Source organism: Fukomys damarensis, unplaced genomic scaffold (genome assembly GCF_012274545.1).
Source record: "Fukomys damarensis isolate Sample0158 unplaced genomic scaffold, DMR_v1.0_HiC HiC_scaffold_34, whole genome shotgun sequence".
NCBI classification, from domain to species: Eukaryota; Metazoa; Chordata; class Mammalia; order Rodentia; family Bathyergidae; genus Fukomys; species Fukomys damarensis.
The window spans coordinates 10,693,789-10,711,029 of NW_022900946.1; the positions used below are offsets into that span (position 1 = coordinate 10,693,789).

At 38.8% G+C, this 17,241-nt stretch overlaps 1 protein-coding gene across 2 annotated transcripts in view; it reads left to right on the top strand.

The window, feature by feature from the left end:
* Positions 1-17,241, top strand: part of Parn (poly(A)-specific ribonuclease) — a 153,888-nt gene that overhangs the window by 61,979 nt on the left and 74,668 nt on the right. For both annotated transcript variants that reach the window (XM_010610023.3, XM_010610022.3), the window contains one exon: positions 3,769-3,843. In XM_010610023.3, coding sequence (XP_010608325.1) covers positions 3,769-3,843 — 75 coding nt within the window. The remainder of the gene's footprint in view (positions 1-3,768; positions 3,844-17,241) is intronic.

Sequence of the window (17,241 nt, forward strand, 5' to 3'; positions counted from 1 at the left end):
AAAAAAAAAAAAAAAAAAAAATAGAGAGAGAGAGAGAGTTTGTGTGTGTGTAAAAAGCAGGTATATTTAGGATTCCTTTGTAACTAACACTGTTTTTTAAAAACTATGTATAAAAGTCAGACTGAAAGGAAGTATCATGCTATTGCTCCTGAATGTTTTAGATAATATTTTTTCCTCTGTGATTTTCTGTTTTACCTAAAATAAGTGCAAAGTACCTTTCTTTTAATTAGTACTGGTTTATAGTACATAATGATTACATTTGTCATGGGGGGGTTGGTGCATGTACATATCACATCTTCTCTTTTTGCTCTCTACCCCTCCTCTCCCTCCCTGCTCCTTCCATCTCTTGGTCTGCAAAAGCTGTTTCCATCTTTTTCTTTCAATTCTTTTTTTGTTTTGTTTTCATTGCTTTTCTCTCTTCCCTCTGCCTTTCCATCTCTTGTTCTCTCTCCTATTTGAAAAAGATCTCCCAACGTCCTATTACGAATCTTTTACTTTGCTCTTAATTATATTTTGGGTTTCTCCTGTAAGAAACCATGTGATATTTAAACATGTGTGTCTTATTTCACCTAATATTATGGTCTCCAGACGCATCCATTTGCCTGTGAATGCCTCAAGTTTATCATTCTTTGTGGCAGAGTAGTACTCCATTGTGTATAAATACCATATTTCTTTACTCATTCATCTGTTGACACAGTCTAGTGATGGGGAACCTTTTCAAGCTTTCAGTAATAACAAACAGCCCACTGCAGCACACATGCTATAGGTTTGCCCCCACTGATGGGCTGTTTCTAAGATTTAGCTCTTAAAACCGTGCTGCTATGAACATGGGTATGCGTATGTCACTGTAATTAGAGGACTTATAATTCTCAAGAAGATATCTAGGAGGGGAATAGAGGGGCCAAATTGAATTTCTAGCATTGGTTTTTTGAGGAATCTATATTGATTTCGTAATAGTTGTACGAGTTTACATTCCCACCAACAGTGTAGGAGGAGTTTCTTTTTTCCCCATAGCCTTGCCAGCATTTTTATAATTTGATTTCTTGATGATGGCTGTTCTCTCTAGAGTAAGATGGAAATCTCAGTGTTGCTTTAATTTGCGTTTTTCTAATGGCCAGCATTATTGAACATTTTTTCATGTATGTATTGGCCACTTGTACTTTTTCTCTGTTAAGTGTATATTCATTTCAGTTGCCCATTGTTTGATTGGGTCTTTTATTTCAAGGGAGTCTGTTTTTTTTTTTTTTTTTTTTTAATTCTAGATGTTAGTTCTCTGTCCAGGGAATAGCTGGCAAAATTTGTTTCCCATTGTATACGTTGTCTCTTCCCTGTTAGTTGTTTTCTTTGCTGTGCAGACGCGTTCTGATTTGATGTGATCCCATTGGTTGAGTCTCAGTACTAGTTCTTGTTCCACAGGGCTCTGGTCAGAAAATCCTTGCCTATACCTATGTTTTTAAGAGGTTCACCTATTTTATCTTCCATCAGTTAAGTGTTTGTGTTTTAACATTTAGATCTTTGATCGTTTTGGATTGTAGTTTAGTGCCCAGTGTGAGAGATGGGTCTAGACTCGGTCTTCTGCATGTGGACGGTTTTGCCAGCATTGTTTCTCAGAAACTGTCTTTCCTCTAGTGTCAGATATCAAATAGCTGAATGTGCCTGAGGATGTTTCTGCTGCCCCTGTTCTGTTCCATTGATCTGCATGTCTCTTTTTGTGCCAGCACCATACTGAATAAGTAAAAATATCCTAATACTTAATTTTTAGAAAATTATCTGAACGCAGGTGTATTTCTAGAAAATCATCCTGCTCTTTGCATATAGTCTGGATGTCCTCTGAAGCCCTAGTCCTGCTTTTTAGTTTATATAAAATACGGAAGTGTAGTTGAATTTCAAGGCTCATTTCTTTTGGAATATTTTGTTGTTTATCTTCTTGTTATCCTTGGAGTTCAAACTTTAATTGACTAAATCAAGTAAAATGCTCCTGGTAGTTTTTTTTTAATTTAATTAAAATTTTAAAAGCTGTGTGACCTTGGGTGAGTACCATCACCATGTCTTTGTTTCCTCATTGGATATAGGACTCTAGGCTTGAAGGAGCCAGTCCCTGGAAGGCATTTAGCACAATGCCCAGTGCATGGTAACCACTCAATAAAAGTTAGCTATTATTGGGCCAGGGATTTAGCTCAGTGGTTCCACCCCCTGCCTTACAAGCTCAAGGTCCCGAGTTCAATCCCCAGTACCAAAAATTTAAAAATAAAAAAAGTTAGCTATTAGGCGCAAGGCCGAGAGGTATAAATAGCAGTAAGTGACTTTTGTAATTGGCGAAGTCATTACGTTGCCTTACTGTGTGGCTAGCAGTGAAGTTATTTTTATTTTTTCCTTTGATGGTGATACAAAGCAGTTTTCAAAACTTTCTAGCCACTTAGCCAGGTGTGGCGGCACGTGCTTGTAATCTCAGCACTTGGGAGACTGAGGCAGCAAGACTGATCTCAAAAATAAATAAACAAACTAAATAAATATCCTAGCCTTTTAAAATTTTAGGAGGAATGGAAACAGTTTATTTTTTTTTTAATTGTTAAATTGTGGTGATTACTCATTTTTGTACAGTCCAGGCTTCTGTTTTTTTCAGGATGAGTAACAGAATTACAAGGCCTGTGCTTTTTCCTTCTATTTGCTCCAGCTGCCTGGGTCCCTGCTCCCCTCTTCGTGTCTCCCCGCTTTAGTGGGCTCCATTCCACTCTGTCTGTGCTTAGCTTTTTGTGAGTATTTGCCTCTTGCATGTGCATGTCATTTGTTTGTTGTGCTTTTTGTTCCTGTTCCCCTCTAGTCTGCTTCAGTTCTCTCTCTGGCTCTTTCCCTTGTGCTCCATTCTGCTTCTTTCTCTTTATCTGGCCTGAATTTCAGCATCAAATTTTTCTTACTTGGAATGTTTCCTGACTCATTGTCTCATTCCACACTCTTGCTTTTCATTTTGTGTATATGTTAGTCTGTTTTCTGCTGCTCATAACATGATACCGTTGCCTGGGTGACTTAGAAAGGTTTACTCTGACTCCCTGTTCTGGAGGAGTGAGGTCTCGGCACACATTTGGTGATGGCCCACTGGATGGCAGAGCCCCCACCCAGAGCAGGGCTCACCGGCCAGGGGAAGAATGCCTGTGTGTGTGTGTATCTGTCTGATCTCTCCCTCTTCTCATAAAGCCACTGGGATTTCATCCTGCAGGCTCTCCTCTAATGGCCTTTCTAATCCTAATCACCTCCCTAAGGCCTCAGTCTAAATACCATAGTTGGATTAAGTTTCTCCCCTTTTTTTACCTCACAGTGGGAATTAAATTTCAGCATCAGTTGGAGGAGAGTGTGACAAACCATATTCAGACCATACCAGTTTCTAAAAAGAAATAATTTTTTTAATACATATGATCTCTCAGTTTTGTTCATGATCTTGAGAAGAAAAAGGTCTCTAACCCTGACATAAGATTGGGCTGGATGATGATGCGCCCCAGGATTTAGTCTGGAAGAATCTTTCTTTAGTTTTTGAAACAAATTTCCAATAACTTATTTTCCTGGTTTGTTTCTCCTTTTAAAATTTCAACAGAAATAACTGCTGTAGTAGATTTAAGTTTCAGGCAGGCTAACTCTGTAGAACTAGGATTTGGACCAAGTAACTCATCTCTGTAAGCTCTAGCCTGCCCTGAAATAAGCCACATATACCAAGTAACACTTGCCAGCTCTTTACGCAGTCACATGGTCACTTTACTCTCAACTTGGCATTAACAGGTAACATTCAGATATCCTGGATCGATGACACATCAGCATTTGTGTCTCTCAGCCAACCTGAACAAGTCCCGATTGGTAAGTGTTGGACACACCTGTTCGTGTCTTCAGTGATGTGAAAGCTGCAGTTTCAGGCAGCTGATTGACTCACTGGTATTCCTACCTGGTTTGTTGTTGAGCTTGTGTGTAAACTAAAGGAAGTCATTACAGACAAATAATTGGAATATATTTTTTCCTTTTTAAAAGTTGAAATATCATATCTGTTGTTGGACTTTAATTTTGATATTGGCCATCGCTAAATTCTAGTTTTTTAAGGTGAAGTTATTTAATAAAAAATTTAAAAATATGTATTTTTGTTTTGTTCTTTTTTGTTTGAGACAAGGTCTCATTCTAATTCAGGCTAGCCTTGAACTCACTGTGTAGCCCAGGCTGGCCTCAAACTTACAGTGATCCTCCTGCCTCAGCCTCCCAAGTGCTATGATTACAGGCAGGTACCATCATGCCCGGCAAAAACATGTTTTTGTTTTTGTTTTTTGGGTACCGGGGATTGAAGTGGGGGGTCCTTGCACTTTCAAGGCAGGTGTCAGGACCACTGAGCTAAATCCCCGGCCCAAAAACATGTATTTTTAAGTTTTATTTTCAAACAGATTTCAAGCACAGTAATGCTTAATAATGTAAAATGTGTGACAGTGTTTTAAGTGATACATTTTTTTTAATTTAACAAAGTGTCCCATACTAAGACTGTGTAATTCTGATTGTATAACTCTTGAGTAATTATATATGAAAATTTTGATAAACATACAAATTCAGATCACGGTATTTTGGTATTGTTGTTTAATTATCTGGCCATTGCAGGAATACCAGCTCTGTTGTAGAGGATTAAAAGCTTAGTTTCTAGAATCCTACTGCTTTATCACCTATTTTTGTGTGACCTTGGCTATATTACTTAGCCCTTTCTTTGTAGGGTGTGGGGTTAGGAATCAAATCCATGGCCTTGAACATGCTAGATATGTGCTCTAGCACTGAGCTATACTCCCAGCGCATGTTACTTAATCTTAATAAGCTTCTCCTTATCTCTGTAAACTGAGAAGAGTAGCATGGACTGATTATTGTTACTGTGAACCTTACGTAATTCCCCCTATGTAGAGCCTAGTGTTTTGGTTTGGGTCCGGAATGTTCCTCAAATGCTTATATGATGAAGGTTTAGTCCCCAGTGCAGCAAAGTTCAGAGATTGGAGGTGATTGGATCATCTGTGGATTAATTCATTGATGGATTCCTCCTCCGGTGATCTGATTGGGAAGTGATAGGAATGTAGAGGTGGGCGTAGGCAGAGGGTGGGACTGCTCCTGTAGACTGTGACTTGTGCAGGCCCCGCCTTCCCTGGCTGCCCTGAGATGCGCAGCTTTGCCATCGTGCCCTCCCTCCGTCTTGTTCTGCCTAACCTAAGATCCAGAAGAGCACGCGCTGAAACTACTGAGCCAAAATAAACCTTTCTTCCTTTAAATTGTTGTTTCCAGTTCCTCAGTCTCAGGGATGGAAAGCTAGCAAACCCACTTGGGAACAGCTTTGAGCTTTTGTTATGGTTATTTGGTAGCACCTCAGGAGTGCTCAGCTCCTGAAGGTACTTTGGATACAGAGTGTGAATGACACTAATTGTTAAATATTTTAATGTTTGCTTAGATGTATTTTTGTGATACCATGCATTCTTTAGAAAAATTGTTTAGAAAGGGCCAGGGATTTGACTCAGTGGTTCCACTACCTGCCATGCAAGCGCAAGGACCCGAGTTCGATCCGCTCACCTCACCCCCCCAAAAAAGAAAAATTATTTAGAGAGAATCCAGACGGATTGAATAATTAGAGAGCTAAAAGATAACGAGGTGAGGATGGCGTTGCTACAGCGTGGCTGACGGAGTACAGAACTATATCTCATGGTGTGCAGTCTGGTCCTGCCTGCTCTGCTCAGGTCCACACTCCAGCTGCCTTGTGGTCACACTTGGGCTGCGCAGGCTTCGAAGTCACCCTGACCCAGAGGCTAACTCTGGCTCTATGCTACGTCAGCCATGTGTCATGGACGAGTTATGTAAACCTCTAAGCTCAGGCTTCTTGCCTGTGAGTAGGTGGCAGTGATACTTCACAGGATGGTCCAGGGATGCGATGAGATCATGACGTTAAGTTCCCGGCAAAGAGCCTGACGCTCCACCCTCGGTGCCTGACAAGTGGTAGGTAATTATTAAAATGTCTGCTTGGCCTCTGTTCTTCGAACAGTAAGAATGAGTTTATGTAAAAGTGTTTTTGCAACCTGTAAAACACTACATGATGGTATTTATTTGAAAATGAAGCATACTTCCTTGTATGCTTTATTTTTATGGAATGTCAGTTGCTTTTAATGTTCTTATTTTTACATTGATATCAAATAGTGGTTCCTCTTTTATTAATTATTGGGAGAGTCTTCAATAGTAGTTTCAAAGCGTGATAACTGATTTCAAAGAGCTGTGTATCAGAATCACATGTAGCCACCAAACCACTCTATTGTTATTGTTTGCTGGGTTGTGTTGCTTCTCTGAGGGCAGAATTGTGTCCATCTTGCCCACCACTGACTCCTCTGTGCTGGCACACAGTATGACAGGAATAAGTGAGTGTGTGAGTGAGCGAATGGGGAATGGGTCATGATGAAATTGTGAACTTTTGCCTCTTTTCTCTCCAGATTAAGAAGTAGATGACTGTTATCTTTTGCTCTGTGCAGCCTTGCTGTTAAAGTTTCCTTTTCCACTGGAGTCTCTTTTCCTGCCCAAAAGACAACCCTTACTTGGGCCAGGGATTTAGCTCAGTGGTTCCGTCACCAGCCTCGCAAGCACAAGGTCCCAAGTTCAATCCCTGGTACGAGGAAAAAAAAAACAAACAAGAATGAACAACAAAAGACAGCCCTTACTAAAATAGCTGGCAGATAGTTTCCTAGCCAGAGCCACCTTTACTGAGCCATTATCTGCTGCAGAACTGGACTACTTCCTGTTTCTGCCTCAGCTTAACGTGTGAACATCACTTTTTCTGGATGTTCTCTGTCTGCCTTTATAAGGGATGAAACCCCATTCGCTGAGCTTGGGATTTTATTTCATTTTTTTTTTAACAGATAAGATTGTAAACTCTTTGAGATAAGGGATCATATCTCTTTTTTTAAGGGACTTTTTTTTGGGGGGGTCTGTATTTTCTTTTTTGGTACCAGGAATCTAATTCAGGGCCTTAACACTTGCCAGGCAAATGCAGCACCACTGAACTCCATCCCTTGTGCAGGATCTCAATCCTCTCTTGTTCACCATTGTGTTTATAATGCTTAGAGTGTGAGTGTCTGACATTAGTAAGTAAATGTGCAATATTTATTGAATTGAATAAGTGATATTTATGATATGATTTAGAAGTACCTTTTTGCACTTGGTGTATAGATAAATCTAAAGTCTCCTGTTGGATTTCAAAAATTATGCAGAAGTTTTATTGAAAGATAATGTAAAATTTATTTTTTATAGTAGCAATTCTGATGATGAGAGGGACCCAAGATATCTAACGTGCTGCAAATCCCATTAATGTTATCTTAAACAAATTACTTAGTCATTTCAACTGAAACAGATCAATAATGTAACATTGGGAAAAAAATCATTAAATGCCTATTTATGCAGCAGCTTGTAATAGCTTCTTTGGCTCTGATACAAGCTTTTTGATTTACATTTAGGGAGTTCCTTTTTAAGTAACACCCATCTTTTCTTTTGATGTTTCTAATTCTAATCAAGATTTTTAAATCATTTTGACCTCTTGAATGTGAAATTTTTCTTCTGTAGGAAACCTTTTTATACTATGTACTGAAGCCCTTCTACCAAGTCTGTCTGGATTGATTTCTGTTGCTTTTTGTTTGCTGCTGCTATGTGCATGAGGACCATGGTGGTTTTGGGGCACCAGATAAGTGATAATCCGTGGTTTAGCTGTGTGTTAGCCATCTTCCTCTGGCTTGCTGCCAAGGCCTAGCATAACCAGTGTGGCACTTGATGCCCTGGAGAGGAGTCAGCAAGTAAGAGATCACCTGCACATAAAGGCAAAGAAAATACCAACAGTGTTGTGATGCGGCCAAAATATTGTAAAGGATATTCGCAGTCTTGCTGTGAATAGCGAGGAGTTCCTTGAAAAAGAAGAAAGCCAAATACAAGTGGCTGAAGTGTTTTTCCCTAGGTATTATAAAAAAGTCACTGTTAGGAAAGAGAAACAAAAACGAGAGCAGACAAAGAAAGTGTAGAAGATGTGGATGGTGAGGAATTTGAAAAGATGATTGACACACGTGAAGATGATAACTGCTACCCTGGTGGGAAGGGTGACTTTGATTTTGTAAGCAGTGTGAAAAAGAAAATAAAAAGAGCCAAGGATAACCGTGAAGATGACGATTCAGGGGGTAGCGATGGTGAATTTGCTAACTTGGATGATGAAGTCTCTTTAGGAAGTGTGGATGAGGAATTTGCTGAAATTGATGAGGAGGGAGGAGGAGCATCCATGGACATGTGAGATGAAGAAAGTGAAGGCATCCTAGAACCTGGGGAAGTCAACTCCAAAGATGGTGAAGAGAAATAAAAGAAGGGGTATAGGTAATTTTAACTTTGCTTGTTCCCTTGAAGGGCCAAGGAAGAAAAAGAAACGAAACCTCAACAACTCCAGCCTACTTATATCTGCTGAAGAGTTTGGCCACCTGTTGGATGAAAATATGGGATCCAAATTTGGTGACATTGGCTTGAATGCCATGGCTAACAAAGATAATGCAAGTCTCAAACAGCTTCAGCGGAGCCTGAACGTGTGGATACACACAGAGGTGTGAAAAGTATCATCAAGAAAAATAAAAATTTTAAAAAGAAGAGACTAAACACTCAAAAAACTAAAAAGCAAAGGAAATGAGAGTTAGTAAAGTAAATAATAGCATCTACTTACTCCTAATTTTTGCTATCCAACCATTTTTCTTGATCTTGCTCTCTGGTTCCATAAATTCCAGACTGTTCAATGGATTTGTAATAAACTATAAATATAAAGTAGCTGTCATTTATAATACCATGTAAAAATGTTGTTAAATTTACACTGAGGAAAAAAAATCACCTTCAATGGTCAGAGCTAAATAGCTCATTCATATTTAGGATTTTTTACACATCTGATCTAGTTTTATTCATCAGTATTTCAAGTGTAGTTGCATTTTCTAGTCATATTCAGTACTTGAATGTCTTTAGGTACATTATAAGACATTACTTCTCTGCCTGCAGTTTTCATAGAAATGGCTTCTGAAAAATAGCTTTTTTGATCATTTTGAAAGCTAGAGATTAGAACACATTGGAAATTCATTTTTTTAAAAAGCAGAAATTGGACTGGACATATAGCGCAGTGGTTCCACCACCTGCTTTGTAAGCGCAGCAACCCAAGTTTGATCCCTGGTACCAAAAAAAGCAGAAATTGATAGAGGCATTTTAGAAACTGGGCCCAGCCCAAATTTAGGTAGTTGTGTAGATTCCCGATATTCTCTTAGGAGATTATTCAGGATGATTGGATGGAGGGAAGATCCTTAGCTCTAAATTCGTCCACAGTGTAAGTGTGCTACATTAAGTCATACTTTTTTTCCCCCTGTTTTCAGACAGGGTCACACTGAATTGCTAAGTTGCCCAGGCTGGGCTGAAACTTTGTGATCCTCTTGCTTCAACCTCTCAAAGAGCATTGGCATTACAGAGTGTATTACCATACCCAGCTTAAATCATAGTTTTGATTGTGTTGAACAGATAAATATTAGAGTTGTGGGTATAATTCTTTCATGGTGATTATTCAGTGCTGAGTTTGCTAAGAGGCTGATTATAACTAACCCTTACCTGTGCTTTTTATTGTACAGAATATTTAGTGATAATCACTTTCCATTTATGGCACTAATAATTTGGTTCTTCTTTTTCCTTGAATACTGTAGCTAGGAACCAATTTTATTGATCTTTTCAAAGAACCACCTTTTGGCCTATTTCATTTTACTGTATTACTTGCCATAGTCTACTTTGTTAACTTCTGTCCTTTTAGAAATGTCCTTCCTTTTACTTGCTTTGCTCTTCTTTTTCCAGTTTCTAGAAGCATAACCTCATGTGATTGGGTTTTCTTTTTTTTTCAAATTCTTCTAAAATGTTGAAAGCCTGGCTTCCTAGAGATTGTCCCTAGTTGGTATAACTTAGTGGCTGGCCATTGGTTTGTTAGGATTATGCTTCCACACTAACCTGGTTAGGCTTTCTCCCTTTGCCAGCTGAGCGAGGGGATACATGAAAGAGTCCAGCAGTTTAGGAGTCTGCCTGGGTTTTACTTTTGGATGGGCCCTTTCTGTTCTGAGTGCACAAGGACTCATGTTCTGCTAGCAGTATATACATAGCTAAGACTTTCCTAGTCACTGGCTTTTTTCTTTTTCTTTTTTTTTTTTAATGTAAGCATTTAAAGCTGCCAATTAGACCTCTAATGCCTGCTTTAGTAGCATCCTACAAATTATGTTTTATTTTCATTATATTTTCTAAGTTTTATATTTTTCCCTTTGATTCCAGGTGACTAAGAAATGTGATATTAAATTTCCAAATGCTTAAGATTTTCGTAGAGCTCTTCTTGTTACTAATCTATAATTCTGTTGTGATGAGTGATTTTAATAATTTCAGTCTTTTTAAATTTTATGTATTATTGCAAAGAGTAAGGTCTATCATGCTGACCTTACTGTGTGCATTTGAAAATGTGAGTTCTACAGCAGATAGTTTGATTGCTGAGGATCAGGTAATAGTGTTCATATATCCCATGCCCTTACTGATTTCTTTATTTGTAGTTTTACAGTTTTGAGAGGTAGTGTTAAAGTCTACTATGATTGTGGATTCTTTATTACCAGCTGTGCTCACATTTATGATTGTTTTGTCTTTCTGATAAATTGTCCTCCATCATAATGAAATGTCCCTCTTTATCTTTTCCAACATTTTTACACCTACCTTGTCTGATAAGAATATGATTATTTCATCCTATGCTTTTCATGTTTTCCTACACACACGCATACACACACGCACGCGCACACACACACACACACACACAGAGTCTGTTGTTGACAGAGTGCAGTTGGCTTTTCTTTTTTCAAATGGGAGATTAAACTCAAGGGCTACTGAGCTACATCCCCAGCCGTTTAAAAAAATTTTTTTTGAGCCAGCTAAATTGCCTAGGCTGGCCTCCAGCTTATGATCATCCTGCCTCAACCTATTGAGTAGCTGGAATTACAAGCATGCACCACCATGCCCAGCTGGATCTTCCCTTTTTTGAATCTGTTCTGACAGCTCTTGACTTTTAGTTGGAATATTTAGTTCAGTCGATATGGTTAGCTGTGTCATTTTAAAATCTTGTTTTTTGTTCCTTCTGTACTTGTTCTTTTTAAGTCCCTTTTCTGCCTACTTTTGTGTTGTTGAAATTTTTAGAAAACAATTCATTTTTTTTTCTATTGGCTTTTTATCCTTATCTTTCTGTTTTTAAGTGAAGGCTTTAGAAATTTCAGTATCTATCCATAGCTTTTCTCAGTCCATTAAGAGTTCCTGTTACAGCTTGTATCTGGATGTCCCTTCAAAGCCTCATGTGGTCATAGGTGGGGCTTTTCAGAGGTGGCTGGATCTAGGGTGTGTGCTGCTGGTATTAAGTCATGGTGCAATGCTGGGATTAAGGCTGCCCCCCTGTGTGTAAGTGCTACCTGCTCTAAGGGTGGGTAGCCTGGGTAGGATATAAGAGGCAGAAAGAGCATCCCTGCTTGTTGCTTGCTGCTGCTGCTCTTTCTTCACTACTTCAGTGCTTTGCGGACTTCTGCCCACCATGAACTGTTTCTCTCTGTGATGCCCCACTTCTGTGCCACCCTACCTTGGAGCCAGCCAGCTATGAACTGAGCCCTCTACAAATTGTGAGCAAAATAAACCTTTCCTCCTTTAACTTTGGGTGTCAGGCATTTTTTGTCTCAGCAGTGAGGAAGAGTAACCAAGACACACCACTTCACATACAGTCTGCAGACCTTTTACCCAAGTAAGTCTGTTCAGGGCTGGGGATGTAGCTCAGTGGTGCTGTGCCTGCCTGGCAAGCAGAAGGTCCTGAGTTTGATCCCTGGTACCAGAAAAAAAAAAAGAGAAGAATACCAAGTAAGTCCATTTATTCCCAGTGGTCTTTTAGGCTATAATTGACATCTGTATTTATTTTAAATTCCACAAAATGGTGTTATAATTTTACTTTACACAGTTAATATTTTAATAAATTAAAGGACAATTTATTGTTTCTTCTTACCCATATATTTACTGTTTCCACTTTTTTTTTTTTTTTCCTGTAGAAGAGATTGAATCCAGGGCTTTTGCACTGAGTTACATCCTCGTTCTTTTTTTATTTTTACGCAGGGTCTCCAGGTTGCATTCGAACTTGTAGTACTCTTGCCTCTGCCTCCAGCTGAGCTGGGTTTACAGGCATTCGCCTCCACTCTCAGCTTCATTCATTCTCAAAGTTCCAAGCTTCTCTTTGGTATTATTTCCTTTCAGTCCGAAGAACTTCCTTTGGTATATATTGCTGGTGTGGTGGTAATTAATTCTTTAATTTTCCTGTATCTGAAACTACTTTGCCTTCATTCAGGTAGGATATTTTCACTGAACATAGAATTCTGTTTGTGTTTTTTGAGACAGGCTCTCGCTGTGTGATTTGGGCTGGCCTTGAATTCTTGGCTGTCCTCTTGCCTCATCCTTCTGAGTGCTGGGATTACAGATGTACACCACCACGCCTACCTACCCCCTGCCCCTGTGAGATGTGGTTCTGTTGTCTTCCAGCCTCCATGGCTTCTGATGACAAACCCGCAGTCATCTGAATGCCCGTATGTGTAATGTGTTCTGGCCACTGGCAAGATTTTCTCTTTACAGTTGGCTTTTCGTCAGTGTGCTTAGGCATAGCTTTCTTGCTCACTTTTTTATTTTCATTATTTATTTTTTAATCAGTGGTGGTGGTGGAACCCAGGACCTCATGCTCTCTAGGCAAGTGCTGTACCAGTAAACTGCATCCCAGCCCACTGGTTTTGTGTGTGTGCCTAGATGCATACTGGGAATTGAACCCAGGGCCTGGTGCATGTAGATAGTTAACTTAGTTAACTTTTTTTTTTCTTTTTTTTTTTTGGTACTGGGGATCAAACTCGGGTCCTTGTGCTTGTGAGGCAGGCGGCGAAACCACTGAGATAAATCCCTGGCAATAGTTAAGTTGCTTATACTCAAACTACAAACTCTTTGATGCCTGCAGGAGGTGGCAGCTCAGATCTTCGCTCAGCTTGTCACAAGCATGGTTAAGGGTTAGGCAGGGACTTGGCTGAGTCTCTACACCAAATATGAAGTTCTTCTTCCTTGGTATCCTTTCTTCCACAATCCTTCCTCACTCTCTGTGGCCCCTGTTTGCCCATGCTTTTTCTTCTAGTGCTGGATATAAAGAGGTAGGGGACTTCTTCTCAGTCTTAGCTGTCCAGGCCCCTTTAAAACCACAGTTGCCCTTCCAAGCAAAGTCATACACACACAACCCTAAAAGTTCACTCTGAGATAGTTCCTCTTATTTTTGATTCCTTTCCAGAATCTGCCTGTTTCTGTTCAAGTTCTAGAGCCTTCAGGTTCATGGTTTATTTGCTTGTTTGTTTATTCATTTGTAGTTGTCATCTGTAGGAAGATGAACTCTTTGGGAGCTTTTTCCTCTGTATCAGAAATAGAAATCTCTTACGTGTGATTTTTAATTCTTGCCTGCTTTTTGATTCAGATCTTCTGCCGTATTATGTACAATGCTTACATTTCTGTATGTTTAATGATTTTGGAGAAAAATTTGAACCATCCAGAGAAAACATCTTCAACTGCTTAAGAATGACTTATTCATTTTTTTAGATTTACACGCATATCAATAGATAGTATTTCGAAGTATTTGATGTCTTTGCTTCTATGTGCATTTTGTAGTTGCCTAGTATGTATTCTTGTCAAAGAGGAATTACACAAGATAGTTAAAGAATCAAAATCTACATATATATTTTTTTCCTTACACATTCATTTCCCCAATCTTAACCAGTAGAGTATCTTAACCAGTAGGTATCTTGGATTATAGTATACTTGTATGAACAGATAAATAAATGCAACTATGACATTACATTTTCAAGTAAGATTTTTTTCTAAATAAGCTTGTTTTAGAAGATGGGGACTGTTAAGTTACCTTGTGGATTTAAATAACGTGGGGGTTTCGCCATAAGTACTAGAAACTACATATTTCTTTTTATACAGTTAAAACTTTTACTAGACTGGCTCATAAAGTACTTCAGTTGGATAAAGTAAAAGCATTAGGAAGGTGTGTGAGCTGTTGTGTATTTTATGTAACTATCTTTTGTTTAGAAAATTTATAGGAGCAACTGACTGAATTTTCCCCCTCTAAATCATTTACTTTTCAAAAGCACTGTGGAAATTTTTAATAATATTTATTATAAACCATTTTGTTTTCCTCTTCTCCTAGTGTGTTTAATCTTAAGAATTTGCCATCGTGCATCTCTGTTGTGAAATATCCACCAGGCAGAGTTCAGTATGTGACAGTAACTTGCTCTCCCTCATTAGCTTGTTTTAGGGCCTTAATTGTATGAGAAGAGAACAGAAAGCTTACTTACTGTGAGAGAAGATTCTCAAGTTCTTGATAAAATTACCAGTGTTCCAGCAGCAGTGAGTACAGGGTGTCCAGTGATAGGTGTAGTGTAACTAGCGGAAGTGCTGTGCTGGAGACCCAATTTTCATGTTTTGTGTTTCTTATCCAAGCCACTGGCCTATGATACTTGTTTCAGGGCTTATGTTATCTAGATTAGGAATGTGCTTTGTGATACACTATAGGAATATTCTGAAAATCTAACAATTACAATGTCACTTGTAAAGAAAATACTTTCATATTTTGCATTACTCTTCTGATACCAATTTTAGAAATAAATTGAGCTCATTATTAAAAATACTTGAAAATCTTTTGGAGAAAACATTTCAATCATGGTCTCACAACCTGCACATGAAAACTAGTAATATTTTAGTTAATGTTTTCTTTTACTTATTTTTCTGATCTACATGAGTATTTTCATAACATTTTAATACTATTGGCTCTAAATTTAAAAGCATTTTTTTTTCTGGCTATTTTGTTATATTTTTTTAGACAAGGTCTCACTGTGTAGTCCACTCTGGCCTTGAGTTTGCTGTGTAGTCCAGGCTGCCCTTGAACTTGCAGGTCCTCCTGCTTTGGCCTCTAGAGTGCTGGGATTACAGGTTGTGCCACCAGGCCCAGCTAAATGTGTGTGTCTTTGTTTTGGTTTGTTGTTGTGCTGGGGATCAACCAAGCCCTGTCTCCCTTCACTTTTGAGATGGGCCCTTGTGAAGCTGCTCAGGCTCATTGTCTTAGTTACTTTCTCTCCTTGCTGAGACAAAATACCCAACATCCACAGTTAAAGGGGGAAAGGGCGTTGCAGGGGAGCATGTAGAAGACCACAAAAAGAACAAGGGGCCTCAACAGCATCTTTTTGCCCCTTTTTATCTTGGCCCTTTTTATTTTTGCCCCTTTTTATCTGCTTGGGCCCTTAATCCTGGGGCCCTTAATCCTGGGGCCCTTGATTCTAGCACGGCACCGTGAATCGCTTCCAGCATCACACACTCTAGATCCCGCCACCTCTGAGAAACCACCACGTAATGACTGCACAAGGCTTTGGTGGGGGACATCTAGACATAAGCCATAACACCCAGCTCCAATTTTCAGTCCTCTTGTCTCAGCCTCCCAGCAGGCTGACATTACAGACCTGTGCTACCGTGCCCTGCTCTAAATGAAGTTTTGACTCTGCTTTTTTAGTTAACATTGTGTCATAATCATTTCCCATTTGCCTTAAAGAACTTTTTGGGTTTTTGAGATGGTCTCGCTATGTATTTCAGACTGGCCTTGAACTTACTACGTAGCCTGGGCCGGCCTGCAACTCAAAGTGATCCTCCTGCCTCAGCTTCCCGACTACTGGGATTATAGCGGTATGCCTGGCCTTAAAGAGCTTTCTTTTTATGGGTACATTATATTTCGTTGTATAGATATGCTATATCCCTTGCTTTTTAAAGTTACATCCAAATTTTAACTTTTATGAGCATCTGTACTTTAGTCCTTTATTGGCAGTTCCGCTTGCTGTCTTGAATTCAGAAGAAAAACCTACTAGCTCTGTGATGATGATGGTAAGTAAAATGACTAAAACCAACTGATTTTCCCTTTCTCATCACATTATTATTTTGTGATACTGGGGAGGGATCCCCAGGCCTTTTGCACACTAAGCATGTGCTCATATCCCCAGCCTCTCCTCATTATTAAAGAAGTGATCATTTATTTTTGTTCATATAAAAATTAAAAACTATGTAGAATAAAACAAAAAAGTTGTCTTTTACCACTCTATTAACAAAAATATTGCAGATAATAATTTACCTTTCATTTTTATGTGTAGCGTGTATGTATGTATTGCATTTCTAATGTCTGCTGCTTTGTGTTTTTAAATTTATAAAATTTAGTAATGTATTTATGGGATTCATATTGCTTCAGTTGGTTCTTTTCACTTAGTTATGCTTAAAGTAGACATGTCCTTACAGTGTGTGTGTGTGTTGAATATCTTTTCAACATATAGTTGTACCATCATTTTTTAAGTAACTCCTTATTGGACACTTAATTTAAGCTTCTTTGTTTTTATTTTGGTTGGGCATTAAAATAATTTTCTTCGGGCCACTCAAAAAGCTCATTGGAATTTTCACTGACATTTCTATTAATTCTAAGGACTTTTATATAGACTTGATTGATTGACGGGTTGACCGATTGACAGGGTCTCTCCACGTGGTTAGTTCAGACTGGCCTTAAACTCACTGTGTAGCCCAGGGTGGCCCCAAACTTGAAGTGATTCTCCTGCCTGTCTCCCAGCTGCTGGAATAATAGGTGGGTGCCACCACATTTTTTTAATGTTGTTTTTTTATTAGATAGAACCTTTCTGATCAGGTATATAGTACAGTCTTTTCCTTCTGTTTACTCATACTACTTTGTGTTATTTTTAAATGTGATTGTATGTGATTCTGTTGGGCTTTTCTAAGGCTGTAAAACATTCATTAGAAAGCAGGTCCCATTGTGCCTCCTTCAATACCATAGTCACATTTAACTTTTGGCAAGTATTTTAGGATGTTGGCGGTCAGAGGACGTTTAAAGCAATGAGATTAATCTTCCAGGTAGCCCTGAAGGCCCAGCTTAAACTGTGTGCCTCTCTGATTCTTTTTTTCTGAGGCTTCCAAGGCCATGTTGCTGCTGCTGTTATCCTGACTAGGTATAATGAACTAGTTGATAAGTAGGTTGGCTGTGCTGATCTTTATATATTAATAGTTTTCCCTCTTTTTTTTTTTTTTTTTTTTTTTTTT